The sequence below is a fragment of the Apis dorsata genome, unplaced genomic scaffold (genome assembly GCF_000469605.1).
Source record: "Apis dorsata unplaced genomic scaffold, Apis dorsata 1.3 scaffold_279, whole genome shotgun sequence".
Classification (NCBI taxonomy): domain Eukaryota; kingdom Metazoa; phylum Arthropoda; class Insecta; order Hymenoptera; family Apidae; genus Apis; species Apis dorsata.
Window position 1 is genome coordinate 237546 of NW_006263555.1, and position 17850 is coordinate 255395.

Genomic DNA, 17850 nt, shown 5'->3' on the forward strand with positions numbered 1-17850 from the left:
TCGACATTACGATCGATGGTGTCCCGTTTTTCCCATTAATAACTTGACAAGGGAAGTGTATCGCGAATATCGACCATCCTCCGGCTCTGCTGTTGCTCTCCTTCAAGGAGAAAATAATTATGGAAAACACAACCATATTTTTCGTCACGCTCACTTATTGATCTTTGACCATTTCTGTCTTCGTTTCGCCCGTCTCGATTAATCGACCGTTCGAGGGTAACGATAAGGTTTCGGGCAACGATGATGTTAGTTGCTAGGTTAGGTTAACTCTTTCCATGATCTATTGCTTCGTTCGATAAAATGAGAAAATTTGATTTAATTAGATAAGACAAATGAGATAATTTTGAATTTATTGTATATCATTTTTAGATTTAGCTATCGTATTCAAAGAATTAATACTACAATTTTCTTTATAAATAATATATTTATAAAATAATAAATTAAAAATTTAAAGATTCCACATGTGTATATGGAAATTTAAGGTTAGAAGAATTTAAGGTTTCGAGCAGCGACGATGCTAATTGTTAGGTTAGATTTAACTCTTTCGATGATCGATTGTTTCGATAAAGCGATAAAATTTAATTTAAAGATTGCCGATAATGATAATTAGATAAGAGAAATGAAATAATTTTGAATCTATTATGTATATCACTTTCGATTTATCTACTATATTCTGCATATTCAGAAAATTAATATTATAACTTCTTTTATAAATATTGCGAATAAATTAAAAATTTGAAGATTCCACTTACAAAACATCTTACAAAATTTTCCATTTACTTAAGATTTTACTATGACGTCACTATTACGATATACGTATATAAAAATTTAAGGTTAAAAGGGTTGAAATTGACATTTCATATTGATATTTTGCAGAGTTGACATTTTGTAGAATAAAAGAGAAGAAATTTGTTTTTGTGACTTTTGTTTTTGTTTGCTTTATATAATGTATAAATTTTATTGCTTAATCAATATTGCTAAAATAATATTTTATCGAGTATGTATGTATATTATTATTTTTATTTTGAAATTCATTTTTTGAAAAAAATTTTATCCAATTTTATTTGTAATTTATTTTCGTTTAAAAACTTCTTTCGCAATATCTTCATGAAGCGTAAAAACGTTTTCTGGTTCAAGTACAGCGATGAAAGTTCCGAAAGTACATACATACATGTATGTTTAACGTTGATTTTCAAGCAGTTTCAAAAACTATGTTTAAAACGAAGAAGAAAAATATTGAACAAGAAAAATATAGAAAGAAATTTTATTTTTTTAACACTTTCGTTAAGTTTCTCCTGTAACACGAATTTCTTTCTTCCTATTCCATTTCCTACCGTATTAGAAACACAACGAGTCATAATTGATGATGACAATTAATTCACGTATTGATGATCTTGAATGAAACTAATGTTTACAGATCATTTCATTCGAATTGAATGAATGAAAACGTATTATACGAAATAAATCATGTTGTTTGAGACTATATCTTGTTTTGTACTAAATAATATACTAAAATAATATAACATAATTATCATTTGAATTTAAATTTGAAATAATTATTATTCGTGTAAACTTTTTATTTGTATTATATTGTTTCTTTCTAATTTTAATAAAATATTTTACAAAATATTAAAAAAGAAAAATAAAAGGAAATAAAGAAAAAAGATACTATAGATTTCGTTTTATCTCATTTCTGTCGTTATAAAAATAAAAGAAAAGAAAAATGAGTGAATATGCAATAAGGCCTTTTGTTCTCGTGTATTCAACCAAGATTAATGTGACCATACTAGATAAAATTTCGTTGCGTTGCAATCCCTTTCATCTTTTCCTTTTCTCGCGGATAATTTTGCGATGATACTACTTATTATACTCGACTTGTACTTTCCTGCATAACAATTGACATAATATGTGCTCTGTCACATCACTCCTCTCTGCCTTACAAATTCCTCAAGAATTCTCGTTAAAATTAACATACATTACATATTCATCGATACTTTGCATCAGTTTACAAACAATTGCTTGCAATATATATATATATATCTCTTGCTAGTCTTATATGTTTTAAGTTATCGTTTCTTCTATTCGTACAAATTAGAAATAAATATTAGAAATATTTTCCTTGATGAAATATTCTTATTTCAAATGTACCAGAGCAAAATATTTTATGAAATATTTTAAGATTAAATTATAAAATTATATTAGTCGTGTACAATTGTTAAATTCAATTGTAACTAAAATTCTGGGATTATTGTACAATCAGGAATTGATTTATCGTCGTTTTCTAGCCAATTTCTCAAACTGTAATCAAATATGAATCATCCAAGATTAAGAAGATCAAAGAAACTGATCAAGTTCCTCTCCCCTTATCGTAGTTCATAGCTGGTGCTTCTTCATTAATAATTAGTATGCATTGCGTGTTACAAAACACGCTCTGGCTATAATCGTACGATAAAAATTTCACGTAGCATATTTCTTTTCCGCAGATGTTTTGCAATAACAATATATACATCTTTACTGTTCAATTTCGATCCTGTTTAAATTATATAAACTTTTTATCTGAATGTTTTTAATCATGTTTTTAAGAATAAAATAATAATCTTTGTTTTCATAATATTTCAAAAATATGCAGAGATTACCTAAAGAAATGTTTTAGCAAGCATAAAAGTAAATATGCGAAACTTCATCTTTATCTAAACTTCACTTATTGGAAGGAACAATAATTGTATAAATTATTTATTCTTGGAAAGGTTTAAGTGCAATGTCCGATAATTTTTTAGTGAATAAGATAGACGTGAAATTTTTAAACTTACAACTCCTCCCTCTGACGTTGAGACAGCACCATTTTCATGATCCTTGCGTGTGTTTATTGGCTGATACTCAACAGTGATTCAAATGAGCGCGACTAGATTCTTCTCCAGTCAGCTCCTGATTAGTTTAATACCCAGCCATCGACATCGCCTATAATAAAACATAAAATGTTTAATTTTTACTTGAATTCCACATTAATAAATTATATAAGAATTAAAAATTATAATGATGCTGCATTCTAAAAAAAAATTAAAAAAAAATGTATATTAAATATTATAATGTATTATAATGTACAACATTTATAGGATAAAAAAAACGATGGAAGCGATAGTGAAATATTTTTTTTAAATTTCATAGAAATTTTCTTTAAATATTGTTATGAATAATCAATATAATTATTAAATATGATAATTAATAATTATACAGATTTTAAAATTAGATTCCTTATTGAAAGTAAAATTAATTAAAAAAGAAATGAATAAATAATGCTAGAACTAATATAATCAAATACTAGTTTTTTCTTGAATATATTGTATATTTTTGTATATACGTAAAAATATATATTTTTCTGCATAATTTTTCATTTTGAAATTTCTTATAAATAGATTAATATTTATTAAAAGAATTTATTAAAAGAATGAATATGAATTGATAATCTATTATAAGATTCTTTTCACTTTGATTTTTATTAATTATTATTGTATACACATATTATTGAATGTGTTTGTAAAACTTTATTTTTAATTATTATATATAAAATTTCTATTTTTTAATGTAAATAATAAAATATAAATCAAATTTTATAATGCTTTTGATGAAAAAAAAAAGAAAAGATTAGTTAAAAAATATTAAGATAATAAAAAATTTGAGGATGTAATTCAAAGGATGTAAACAATTCACAAAACAATTAACAATAAATAATTCACATAAATAAATAAAAAAAATATAAAATACGAAAAAAACAAAAATGAATTCAATTACAGAAACAAAAAATTAAAAAAAAAAAGTTTTTCTTTTTTATTCAATAAAAAAGAAGAAAGAAATATATAAATATATATCCTCAAATTTTTAATAACAACAATAATATGTGTAAATTCTTATAATTTATTTTACTTTCCATCAATGGAAAAACAAAGCGATTTAACAAAAAAATATAATTTATTTTTTTTACTGCTAAAACAATGAGATTATTAACATTATAAATTTAACATTAAAATTAACATTGTAATTTAATTATAAATTAAAAATAAAAATTACATTTTTTTATTAAATCAAGATTTATGAAAACAATCATTTTTTTTATTTTTTTATTATAAAATTAAAAAAACATAATCTCGACAAAGAAATGATTTTATTGGATTATTTGTATTATTTATATTTTATTAAAAAAAAAATTGATATATGAAGAAAGAAAAAAATATAGTTGTGTTTATAAATATTAAATTTAATTTTTCGTAATATTTATTTCACAGTTAAAACAAAAACTTCATTTAAAAAATAAATGAAATCATTTTTTTTTGAACAAAACAATTTTAAAAACACTATATTTAATCGAATTAATAATATTAATAATAAAGAAAATTTTTATATAAAATAATTTTATACGAATATTATCACAGAAAAAGAAACATTTCACTATATTTTTCTACTATTTGTAACGATTGCACAATAATTGTTAAAGTATAGTATGTATTCGTAAACAACATTTGTAAACATCAACATATATATATTCATATTTTTCACTTTGTTACACTAATTCGTATAAATTTGTATATTTATATTTTAAATGAGATTAAACGCGTTATTTAAACACAAATCAATACATTTTTATCTATGTCATAAATTATAAGTGTTATTACAAAATTTATCTACAAACAACGTACAAGAATCAGAATATTGATTATATTCTCTAACGAAACCCACCCTCGCAATGCAATCCGTGGAATGACATAACATTTGGCAAAATACGCGGGCCACGATCAAATAATAGAAACGAATTGGACAATGATGTTTAAATGACGATTACAAAAGTCTAACGTAATTGGTGAGTATGAAATGAAATCAACCAATTAGAATGAACGAATCGAAAGCGGCCATTTTTCCCCGGTAACATTCGAGTTTGATCGACGACTAAAAAACTTTTGAGAACAATCTTTCGATTGTCTTCATAAGAAATCTTGTACGCAAAGAAACGTGTCATGAGAAGAAATACTTTAAGAGGAAGGACCTTGACAATCGAGAAAGCGCGCTGCGTCGTCGCGACGCTTTATGACGATGCTTATCGGCGCGATGCGCCGTAATCGATAAACCGGCTGTCCGCCCACCCTCGTTGCTGTGTATTTCACCTTACGATGCATTCAAATATTCATGGCGGCCTCCTTTAATTCTTTAATCCAGTCATGTATATAATATATTCTATAAAAACTTATTAATTTTAAATACATCTGATTGACAACATCTGTATTAAATACATTGTTTTTTTTGACATTTATTTTTCGTATTTATTTTATTATACTAACCAACTTATATAATTTGATAATACTAAATTTTTGTAATAAAAATTTATCTTTCTTAAATTGAAGAAACTTGAATTTATAATGAAATTTTTATAATATTAAAAAAAACACAAATATTATTTCAAACAGAATTGTATCATTGTATCATCAATTGTATCATTGAGAAATTGTTTTCTAATTTGTGTAAAACGCATTTATATGCAATATTAATGACCAATGATTTTTTTGTAAGCTATTTCCGGGATCATCAGTACGGGTGAGCGACTCTTGGCCTTCTCGACCCCGCAACTACACTACGACAATCTACCTGTAGCTTCACTTTTCTTAACTAATCTACTTACATATTAGAATGAAAAATTAAGTTAAGATCATTGATTGATTCAAACATCAAAGCAATTTATTTTTCGCGCGTTCAAAAAGATAAAATGAAATTCATTTACTAATAATGCTAATTTTCAAGAAAAATATGCATAACTTTAAAAAACTTCAACTTATCATAAGAATTTATAAATAATCATTGCATTTGTATTCCACGTAGGAATATCAATAAGAATTTAATTCGATGACAGACTCGACAGCTGATCGCTGACTCGACAGCAACTAGTACAAACAACGTCTGTCAAAAGATGCAATCAGAACATTATTGTAGATTACTTGACAGATAAGATAATGCTCAAGTCTAAAGAAAATGAAATTCAGTATAAAAGTTTACGTACGATGGCTCAGCAGTTGCGACAAAGCGGTTGTACTACCGCACAACGCAAACGGTCATTCGCGAAAAAATCAATTCGAAGTGACGTGCAACATGTATGTTGAATATGTGTGGAACATAGTTGGATGACTGACTGAAAGTCATCAACCAGAGTCTAAATCGGTTTTTGATCAAATATACACTGTCAGACAATGTCACGTCGGTCAAAAAGCGCTGCTACAAAATCGTCGGACGAACGCGGAACAACCGTTTGTTGTAAATCGTGCACGGCCATTTTGCTAGAACCTGTCACGTCTGGTTGCTGTAGATTTTAGAGTCAGATCAACCTACGAAGTAACGAATACAATGTGGGAATCGAAGCTCACATATTTAGCATTCGATACTCACTCTTTTTGTCGGAGTAGTAATAACCGGGATCCTTTGAGATCGGAAAAAAAATCACAGGAAAACCGGACGAACACAACCACCGAAGAACTACTGGAGATAACTTCTGCGATAGGACTGTCTCACAAGGTGGCGCCTGTGAAAGTCTTCTTTCTTAACGCATGCGCTAAATATCGATGTCACTAATCTCTCACTGCCCGAGAGAACTATATTTCGATTATTGTAGTCACTAGGGAATTTTCCATTAATTGCATTTACTTACATATTTCTATAAGAACTTTAGGGAATCTTGAACACACGTAAATATTTAACAATCGCAATCTTTTAATATTGTAAATAGTTGTAAATAAAAAAAAGAAATAAATAAATATTTATAACATTAAACAAAATATTAGTTTTTATCGAAACATTTTTGAAAATTTAGAATTTTGAAGAGGTTAAGGTAATACATCAACAAAAAATCATCAACAATGTAAACATTAACATAATATTGATGAAATTTTATTGTCAACAAAAATTTATTTACATTCAATATTGTTAAATTTATTGTTTATAAACTTTTTTAGGTAAGATTTAAGAATAAATTAAATCTGTTACGTCGTCAACCGGCGACGTAACCTGTTTCTACTTATGTCTATCTTTACATGTTTTGTAAATTTTAAATTTGTAGAACTATACTATTTAAAGAACCAAAATCGAAATTTTGATGGCTTTTTCACAATCAAATTCAAGAGGTAATATTATTTATAATTATTATTATCTTTTTTTTTTTAATAAAAACGAAATCCTTACTTTCACTGATTGCAGAATTACAAAACAGAAAAATTTTGGAAGAATTGCAATTAAAAAAACAAATGCTTTTAAAGCAAGGTGTGGCACCAACATTGAACACATCATTAGTAACTTCAACAGGTTCCCCTTCTAATTTGGTAATATATATTTATATATTATTTTTGTTTAAATTACAAAATAGAATTATATATATTTTTAAATATTTTTATTTCTTAGCCTTCTACACAACCCTCTGATGGTGTTGCTATGAGTGCATCCCAAAGAGCTGCCTTACATAACGCACATGCAGCATCATCAGGATATTTTGTAACACAGGATTCTTCTTTTGGCAATCTTATTTTACCAGTTCTTCCTAGATTTGATACTAAATAAAGAACTTAAATTGCATAATTTCAAATTATATAAATGACTATGCAGACTTTAAATTGTGTGATGAAAGTGATTTTGAACTATATATGTTTTTTTAAGTGCGCTTCTTATAGTGAAATTAAAGCATAAGGTGATAATTAATAATTAATCAAAATGGCTAACATTCAACTTCGTGAGTTAGAAGAATATTTACAACAGTTGGATGGATTTGATAAACCAAAAATATTACTTGAACAATATTGTACTAGTGCTCATATTGCATCACGCATGTTGTACTGTGCTGAAGTTCAATTTAATGATATAGAGGGACATTCAGTAGGTGACTTAGGTTGTGGGTGTGGTGTTTTATCACTTGGGGCACAGATGCTTGGAGCAAGTCATGTAATTGGTTTTGAAATAGATTCTGATGCACTTAAAATTCAATCTAAAAATTGTAATGAAATAGATTTGTTTGTGGAAACTGTACAATGTGATGTATTACAATATTTACCAGGTAAGCTTGTAAATATATAAAATTCATTTATAAAAATTTATATAAATTTTTATATTATTATATTACAGGCCGATTTGAGAAGTACTTTGATACAATTATTATGAATCCACCATTTGGTACAAAACATAATACAGGTACAGATATGAAATTTTTAAAAGTTGCAACCAAATTAGCATCAAATACTGTGTATTCATTACATAAAACAAGTACCCGTAACTATATTCTTCAGAAAGCTGCACAATATGGAGCCAAAGGCAAAGTTATTGCAGAACTGAGATATGATTTACCAAAAGCATATAAGTTTCATAAAAAAATGTCTGTAGATGTTCAAGTGGATTTTATACGATTTGAATTAAATTACTAAATATTTTCATGAAAAAATATTGTACATCTTAACTAATTATTCGAATTTTAGACCTTGAGCTAACGGCATTTCATTTCCATAATTAATAGTTATAGTGGTACGTCGCATGTAATTCTTCCATGCATCACTTCCACTTTCGCGACCACTACCTGTAGCTTTTTCTCCACCAAATGCACCACCTATTTCTGCTCCACTAGTTCCAATATTAACATTTACTATTCCACAATCTGAACCATGAGGACCCATCCACTACACAAAAATATTTATATTTCAACATTATCATAATTTAATATAAACAATATATATAATTACATACTTACCTGAAATATATTTCCTAAATTTTTGGTAAATAAGGAGCTGCTTAATCCTTGTTGTACATTATTATTAATAGCAATAGCATCTTCTAAAGAATTTGCTTCAAGAACGTATGCAATTGGTGCAAAAGTTTCTTTTTGAACAATTCCAGTATTAGGTGATAAACCAGAAATAAGTGTTGGTTCAACATAAAAACCAACTCTATCTATTTGTTTTCCACCGAATTCAATTTTGCCACCACTTTGTATAGCAGTATTTATTGCTTCCTAAAAATCGTACATTTATTTCTTAATATAAAATTAAAATTTTCGTAGAAATATTTTTATTTATTGAAATAAATATATTTAAAATAAATTTATTAAAAATAATATTTAAAAAATTTTAATTATTTGGATTATTTATTATGATATTATTTTTTTGGTGTAAATTGAGATATTTAGAAGCTTATATAAAAATATAATATTAAAAAAGAAATTGAAAAATAAAATTTTCATATTATATACTATATACAAATTTCATACTAGATAGAATATAATAAAAATATATTACCTTATATGCATCAACTGCATTTTGATTAAGCAATGGTCCATATAAAACATTATTATCTAAAGGATCTCCTATTCGATCCAAAATACTTTTCAATGCAATTTTCAATTTTCCTATAATATTTGCATATTATTTATTTAAATATTTTTTGTACTAAATTTAAAATTCATTAATATTTTAATTAAAATATATAATTTTACCTAAAAATTCATCTTTTATTTTGTTGTGAAGAATTAATCTTCTAGTAGCTGTACATCTTTGTCCAGCTGTTGCTGTACAAGAGAACATTGCTGCTCTAACTGCTAAATCTAAATCTGCATCTTCATTAACTGTTATAAAAAAAATTCATATGCTATAATTATGTAAGGACGATATAACTATTATATTATTATAGTTTTATTTACCTATCAATGCATTATTGCCTCCTAATTCTAACAAACATTTTCCGAATCGTTCTTGAACTTTAATAGCTACATTTCTTCCAATTTTAGTACTTCCAGTAAATGAAATTAAAGGTATACTAAAGAAAAAAATAGTAATATATTAATATAATATTATACTAAAAACAAAAAATTTATCAAAATTTTTGTATTTTACCGTGTATCATTAACAAGAGTTTCACCAACATCTGATTCACCAGTTATTAAACTTGCAACTGCACCTGATACACCATTTCTTTCTAATACTTTTGAAATAATTTTTGTGGTTGCAATAGAAGTTAATGAAGTAGTAGGTGCTCCTTTCCAAACAGATGTATTTCCACATACCATTGCTATTGCACTGTTCCAACCAAATACCTAAAATATTTTTCTATAATTTTAATTATTTTTTCAATTTTTATCATTTATTTTTAAGTTCCACATACTGCAACAGGAAAATTAAATGCAGAGATAATTCCAACAACTCCAAGAGGATTCCATTGTTCTAAAAGTGCATGATTTTTTCTTTCTGATGGAAATATATTGCCAGGCAGCATTCTAGATAAGCCAACAGAATAATCACATATGTCAATAAATTCTTGAATTTCTCCAATACTTTCTGGCAATATTTTGCCTATAAAATTAAATTTTGAAATTAAATAAAAATCAAGTTGAATAGGAAAAATTATAGAAAAATTATAGAAAGTAATATAGAAAATATACCCATTTCTAAAGACACTAATTGTCCTAATGGTTTTAAGTTTTTTCGCAATTCATCTCCAATTTGTCGTACTATATCGCCTCTTGCAGGTGCAGGTAATGATGCCCATTGAATCCATGCTTCATGAGCTTTTGTAATAGTATTACTTGCTTCTTGAGGAGTTGATGTTCTAATTTTTGCTATTACTTTGCCAGTTGCAGGTGAAATTGAATTTATCACCTGCATTATAATATTATAACATTAACGAAATCATTATTTTATTAACTTATTAGTATTAAAAATAATTTTAAATAATAATAATGAAATAAATAGAATTCCCGTAAAAAAAAAAAATATCAAAAAACAAAATAAAAAAAAATACCTTGCCAGATCCTCCCCAATGTCCGTCATAAAGTCCTGGATTTTCAGTTGTAAGACCTAATTGATTCAAAAATCCATATTTCGGATCAGTGACTAAGTGTCTAACCATTTGCCATTGTGGAACATTATTTCTTGACAGTAAACGAAACATTGCTAATTATTTAGTACTAACAGTTTGCAGCTTCTGCCACAATATAAGAAGACTACGGGTTATCAAAATAGCCGCTTATCGAAAAAAAAGGAGGGATGTGATAAGTTTAAATCAATAAATATCTCAAGAAAGTGCAATTAATTTTGAACTTTATACATATTACAAAATAATTTTATAATTAGTATTATTACTAATTTAATAATAATATGTAACATTATTTAAAATTTAAAATAAATATTTTTTTTTATATATATTATTTATATTTGCTTCATTAATAGAAATATGCTTTTTCAATAAAATTTATGAACAGGTGAATTAGAAAATATAAATGTAATAATTAAAACATTAGAAAAACGCGTTTTATTCCGTAACAATAATGCTACCAACATCACAATGCGATACGGCAGTGATTTACACAGAATAATAATAATTCAAAAGACATTTGTTCGTTTATATTTTATGCTTAAAAAATCTTTGATATATCCTTTGAGGCATGGAAATACATTTGTTTTTCTTAAATTTCATTATTGAAATTATATTAAACATGTTATTGTAATTCGTTTGAATATGATTATTTCAGCCAGGTCGACAAAATTGGTAACATCGTAGATCAGAGATTAATTGCAATACTGATCTTGTTAAAGTTGGTTGATCCTATTAGTATATAACAAAATCAATAAAAATATTTTTTATTAACTATTTCAAAAATCAAAATTTTTAAATTTAACTTACAGTAGACTTATCAAAATTTCCTAATAATGTAGCTTTTTGCATATCGTCTACGCCTTCACAACTTGTTAAAAATGTCGGTAAAAAATGTCCAAAAAACCATGCTATATTAACAGAAGCTAAACTATGAATAGCAGTTGCAATTTCATCTGCTAATAAATTATGGGATCTGAAAATGAATATTGTTAAAATGTTTTATTATTTTAAATAATAAATCATGTTTAAAAAATATTCAACTAACTGTTGAAACAGAACAGTAAATAATGCCATTAGAAATCTCTCAAGTAAATGAACTTTAAATACAGCTCGTTGATAAAGCCGCCATCGTACATTTAATTGTTCAAGACTTTGTAAACTTTGACGAAATATGTTAACATCTGGTTGAAGAAGAGCTTGACCAAAAGCTTCTAAAATTGCAACTAATTCTTCTTTATGCTCAACAGATTCTTCTTCGTCAGTATGACCAAGAGTACGTAATATCGAAGTATTATAAAAATATTGCCATCGATGCATAAGTATACTAAATAAAATATTTTACATTTATTAAAATTATATTAACAATTAAAATAATCAAAATAAAATTAATTCATTACCTATGGAAAAGTTTTAATAAAACGAGTGTAGTATCTGGATGCGCGCTAAGATCATTTCCGACAGCAGGCCATACTTGACCTAAGCATAAGTTAGTCACTGAAGGAACAAATGCTTTAAATGCACTGCTAGGTGCTGATACGACTAATATTAAAATCTCTAATAATTGATCTAATGCAGGTCCTGCGGATATATTTTCTCTATAAATGAATAAAATATGAAATAAAAAATTTTTATTACGTTATTTTGTTACGTTACAGTGAAAAATAATAATAAATTTTATTAAGAAATTTAAGTAACAAAGATTAAGTAACTTACCTGGTATAAATATGTAACATTCCTTGAACTGCATTTTGAGTAAATTCCGGGCCCAATTGTTGTTGTAGTACTGAAAATACTGAATGCAAAAAACGGAGCAAGACTTCGCATACACTCTGACATCTTATCATAAATGGCAATAATTCTAATGTTCGATTTATAGTTGATCCCAAACATGAATGTAACATTTTTTTTATCGTTGTAGATGAAGCGGAACAGTCTTCTAATAATTGAGTAAGTGGCACAATTGTTATTGAAATTGTAGATTCCGAAGGTACAGGTTGCCCTTCTAAACCGAGAGGCGTAGATAATGTTGATATCATCGTGCCTATTTAAATTAAAATAATATATTTATTTCTAATAATTATTATTTAAGCATTTAAATTTAGCAATTTAATAATTTTTAAAATTCATTTACCTAATAATCTTTCTCTAATAGATCCATCACCAGGTGGTAAGATAATTGCATTTACTAATGCTCTTCGCAATACTTTTATTGTATCAGGCTTGAAAAATGGATATGTTACCATAGAAATTAAGTTTCTAAACGCAGGTTCATCCCATAAAACTGGTTTCAAAATAGCAGTGATGCTTTGAAAAAGATGTGTAGCGGAATGAGTTAAATTTGTTGGTGGTGGATTGTCATAGAATGTTGTATAATCTAATGCTAAAATACATGAATCAATACATCGTTGACAAAGTGATTCTTTTATTTTTTCTGGTCTGTTAACTATCCAATGACACCAAGCTTGAAGAGATGCTAACAATTGTGAATGACTAATCAGAAAAATAAAATATAAATATAATAATAATTTTGTCAAAACAAATGATTTGCTTCATAAATGTTACTTACACTTCTATGAGATCTATTACAATTGCAGCTGGTTGCAATGATGCTTTATATAACTGATTTGTTTTAGCAAATTTACATGCATCTAATGTCTGAGATATTAATTCTTCAGCTAGTGACTGGTCAATACTTTGATCATCCCCTGTTGTTATAAAAAATTATTTATAAAATATAATTATCTTATTATTAAGGATTAATTTACCAAGAAAAAGTGAATATAATCTAGCTAATGCTTGAGTAGTAGAAGCTAAGTCTCGTAAATGTGCATGAACATTTGATGCCTCTGATTCATTTAACAAAATAACTTGATTATTAGCAATAACGGATCCTAATTCTCCAAAAATTATTAATCCTTCCCTCCAAGAACGATACTAAAAAAATTTTTAATGATTAATATCTACAAATTAAATTGTAATATATATATATATATATATAAAATTAATTTAATATAAAAATACCAATAATGTAAAAATTGGAATTGGAGATATATCTGCTATTTTCGCTAAACATTCTATGTTACATCTTAAGAAATGTTGCCATTCTGTTTCTTCCTGAAAAAAGATATAAAGATTAAAATAAAAATAAGCTGAAAACAATTAACATAATTAAATTTTGTGAATTTCCTTACATTTTCATCCAAACTTTCTGTATCAAGATCTTTCAATATACGAGTATTAAGTTTAAAACTCATTTTTTGCAATACTCTTTCGGCAAGAGCTAAAGCTACTGGAGAATAACGGGATTGAGTACTTTCTAAAAGAGTAGTCCAAACATCTAAACATCGTAGATATCCATTTACTGTTGAACATTGTTGAAAAGTATGATGACACAAAACTTCTAATAATGTATTTACTGGAAATTTTGAACACGATTCAACTCTTTTTAGATGATTTGTTACAAATAATTGTAAGAATTCCGTCAATTTTTCCATGTAACTAAAAATACAATATTTTATAAATATAAATATTTATAAGATTTTATTTAAAAATATTTATTTAAAGATTACTTAATACCTTTCATTAATAGAATCTAAACGTTCCAGAAGCTGAAATAATGTGACTCCATTTTGAAATATTTCTACTAATAATCTATCAGTTACATCAGGTGAACATAATGGTCTATATAAAAGTTCATTTATTGTGGTCACGGCTTGTACAGCCATTTCAATTTGTTTACCATTCTATCGATAATATATATAATTAATATAATTAGTATAGTGGATAAAATATAATAACTAATATATTTGTAAAATCCTATATATTTGTAAAATATTGTAAAATCCTACCATTGCATCATGATACCTGGCACAGGTAAAAATGGCATCCAATAAATTTGTAGAAATATGTTCTGATAATTCAATCCAACTAAACAAGTGTGCTAATACATCTAATGTTGCTATGCATACTTCATTAGTTCCTGTGGCTAATCCTTCTACATCTAGAATAGTTCTTGCAGTTGCTACAGTTTGTCCACTGGTGGGTGATGGGGGTGGTGTAACTGTTCCAGAACGATTTTGTAATTTTGTTGTTTCTTTTAGAAGAACTATATATAAAAAAATAATAACATCTTTTAAATAATATCTCTAAATATTTCAATATTTATTTAAATAATATGTATTTAAATTATAAAAATAAATTTGAAATAATTTTTACTTTAAATTTAAATGAAATTAATAATGCAGAAGAAATTGTACTTGTAAGAGTATCCAAAGTCAAAGGCACTTGAGCACTAAGAAACCTAAATAACTCATTTTTCCTTTGTATTGGTAAATCTTCTCTTGGAGTTGCTAATTCTTCTGAAGCTGTTCGCAAATAGATAAGACCCAATAATCTTGTATGCTTGTGACTTAATAACTGTCAATATATACAAGAAAATAAAATTTTAGATTGAAATAATTTATTAATAATTTCAATTCCATACCAGCATATATACAAACCTGTAAAATATTTGAATAAAAATCTGGATAAAAATGTGGCCAGTCATGCCTAGCAATATCTACGACTAGTTTGACTACTTTGTTTCTTACAAAAGGAGCTACACCTCTTTCTAATGATAATGTATATAAAGTTGATCGTGTAAGAGCTTTGTCTTCCCATGGAAGTATTGGCCATCTTCTTCCTATTGTTGTCTATAATAATATTTATTATTCAATTAAATCTATAATCTTTTTTTCTTTAATCCAAAATTTTATTAAATTTTTTTAAATTATATAATATAAATAAATAGTTTAACAAGATATACTTTTAAAAACAATATATTATAATATTATTTTTTGTATTCACATTAAATAAAAATATTCAATTGTAAAAAATGAAAAGTAAATTAAAGAATTTAATTATGTTAGTTCATACCTCTAATGTAGACAAAGCAAACATACTGACATAATGATTGTTAGTAGAAGACAAAAAATGTAAACAAGGTCTCCAGGAATCAATTTGTCCTGCAAATTCCTGAAAACTTCGTTCAATTGTACGTTTTCGTTCATTATTTGTCTCTGGAGAAAAAAACTCAGTCATAAGATGCTCCAAATTCTGTAGAGCAGCTGCATCATTGTCCTGTAATTTAACATTTACTTTGCACTTCACTAATAATAGTCAATTAAACAGAAACATAAAAGTATTATATAAATGATATAAAAAATATTACACATATTATAGTTTTAATTATAGTTATCACTTTAATCTTTTGATTTAAATCTTTTAAAATATGTTTTTAAATTTATTTAAAAATCATTGTAAATATAAATTAAAAATATTTTGCTTCTCTAATTTTGAAATAAAAAAAGAAAATTAATTCTTATAAAATTGTTGAATCATTAAAATGAATCAATGTTTATTATATCTATAAAAATTAAAACTATGGATATTTTTAATGTATTTTAATATATTCTTTATTTAATGTAATCGAAATTAAAAAAACACATTTTTAATAATAGATATTAAGACACATTTATTTGTTATCTTTAAATATTTGTTAATATATTTGTATTTGTTTTTTAAAATAATTTGAATATCATTTATGGAATTATTTAATTATATAAGTATAAATTTTTAGTTGATTTACAATATATTATACATGTGTTTAATTATAAATATAAAACGAACAATTATTTCACATACCATGATAGCTACAGTCAAATAGCGCGTGTAGCTATAAATACAGTATATAAATACACAAATCACACAAGGTTAGGCTCTTAGTTGTCAAACGTCATGTTTGAAGTAATAAAGTAATTAAATATTCGATTTCTCGATTGGTAAAATATTATTCAATATATATTTCTGACATATGTGTATCGAATGTAAGCCATTATACCATTGCTAGAAGTGTAGCCAATCGTAGGAAAGAATGAAAAAAGTGAACTTCCTTATTGAAGGATCATTTCGATCATTATTTTTACCGCGAAAACTAAAGCTTTTAATTTAGATGAATTTTTTATATGTAATTTTTAAAATCGCTTTTTTTATGTTATTAACAATTTTAAATATTTCAAATATATAGATTTACTATTACTAATAATTATTATTTAATTCATTAAATTTTATTTATTTTATATTTCATGATAAAAAAATCTTAATAAATCATAATAATCAAAATTAATAAAAAATAAATATATAAATATGTAATCTAAATATTGAAAGTATGTTACAAAAATAAAGTTATAAATGTTCATTATATGAATAATAGTTAATAAATGACAAATATTTATTATTTATTATCTACATTATCATATTGTTACTATTATTTTATTTTTAACATAAATTAAAATTTTTATTTCATATCGTATTTATTTCACATCATTTTAATTTATATATATTTTCTAAAATATATATTTAAAATATATATTTAATATCATAATTGTTAGATGCATAAATTAATAATAAAAATCTAAAAATTAATAAATTATTGATCATTGTATTCAAAAAATCGCTTTTAATGCAATCGGTAAAGAACGTATATTTTCGTCGAACTTCGTAACTACTGCTACGACTTTATAAATACAAGACACGTCGCGAGACAGAGTATATTTTCCAACGAACCTTCGTAATGAACGGATCGGAATTATTAACATTATAATTATACATTATTATTATTATCATATAAAAGTATTATATATATTATATATTATTATATTATTATATATATATTAAAATTATATAATTAAATTTTACGTTTAATATTGTTGCAAAATATTATGATACATATTATTCATTCTATTTTTTAATTAATAATTTATCGCTATTTTTACTTTTTTATTCACATATTTAATTTATTTAAATATTTCTTATTTATTAATTATTCGTATATTTATTTACTAATTTATTTATTCATTTACTTTTTCATTTGCTTATACATTTATTTATATTTTATTCACTTATTTATATTTTATTTTTAATTTTTTTTTTAATTTA

The 17850-nt window shown here is 25.3% G+C and overlaps 5 protein-coding genes across 5 annotated transcripts in view; 2 read left to right on the forward strand and 3 right to left on the reverse strand.

The window, feature by feature from the left end:
- LOC102671444 (lissencephaly-1 homolog) overlaps nt 1-6574 on the reverse strand; it is a 19889-nt gene extending 13315 nt beyond the window's left edge. The window contains exons 1-2 of the mRNA XM_006616824.2: nt 6424-6574; nt 2811-2958 (exon numbers count right to left, since the gene is read on the reverse strand). Of these exons, the coding sequence (XP_006616887.1) occupies nt 2811-2848 (38 nt within the window). The 5' untranslated portion in view covers nt 2849-2958; nt 6424-6574. The remainder of the gene's footprint in view (nt 1-2810; nt 2959-6423) is intronic.
- A 95-nt stretch (nt 6575-6669) lies between these two features.
- LOC116184853 (methyltransferase-like protein 5) lies at nt 6670-8455 on the forward strand. The gene is made up of 5 exons (XM_031511009.1): nt 6670-6986; nt 7091-7154; nt 7241-7349; nt 7429-8074; nt 8143-8455. Exons 4-5 carry the CDS (start codon nt 7735-7737, stop codon nt 8436-8438), a joined length of 636 nt encoding a protein of 211 aa, XP_031366869.1. The 5' UTR covers nt 6670-6986; nt 7091-7154; nt 7241-7349; nt 7429-7734; the 3' UTR covers nt 8439-8455.
- On the forward strand, nt 7127-7584 carry LOC102671315 (SOSS complex subunit C homolog). Its single transcript, XM_031511019.1, has 3 exons — nt 7127-7154; nt 7228-7349; nt 7429-7584. The coding sequence occupies exons 1-3, from the start codon at nt 7127-7129 to the stop codon at nt 7582-7584; spliced, it is 306 nt and encodes a 101-aa protein (XP_031366879.1).
- LOC102671172 (putative aldehyde dehydrogenase family 7 member A1 homolog) lies at nt 8101-11045 on the reverse strand. Its single transcript, XM_006616822.2, has 9 exons — nt 10801-11045; nt 10442-10658; nt 10165-10352; nt 9897-10096; nt 9704-9819; nt 9500-9628; nt 9303-9412; nt 8759-9019; nt 8101-8687 (listed from the first exon to the last, which is right to left on the reverse strand). The coding sequence occupies exons 1-9, from the start codon at nt 10948-10950 to the stop codon at nt 8475-8477; spliced, it is 1584 nt and encodes a 527-aa protein (XP_006616885.1). The 5' UTR covers nt 10951-11045; the 3' UTR covers nt 8101-8474.
- A 239-nt stretch (nt 11046-11284) lies between these two features.
- Nucleotides 11285-16870, reverse strand: LOC102671580 (exportin-6). Its single transcript, XM_006616825.2, has 16 exons — nt 16558-16870; nt 15790-15993; nt 15375-15566; nt 15132-15291; nt 14724-14980; nt 14452-14618; nt 14067-14373; nt 13897-13989; nt 13641-13809; nt 13442-13580; nt 13007-13365; nt 12589-12916; nt 12273-12470; nt 11921-12199; nt 11683-11848; nt 11285-11604 (listed from the first exon to the last, which is right to left on the reverse strand). Exons 1-16 carry the CDS (start codon nt 16558-16560, stop codon nt 11527-11529), a joined length of 3099 nt encoding a protein of 1032 aa, XP_006616888.1. The 5' UTR covers nt 16561-16870; the 3' UTR covers nt 11285-11526.
- Between the last annotated feature and the right edge of the window lie 980 nt (nt 16871-17850).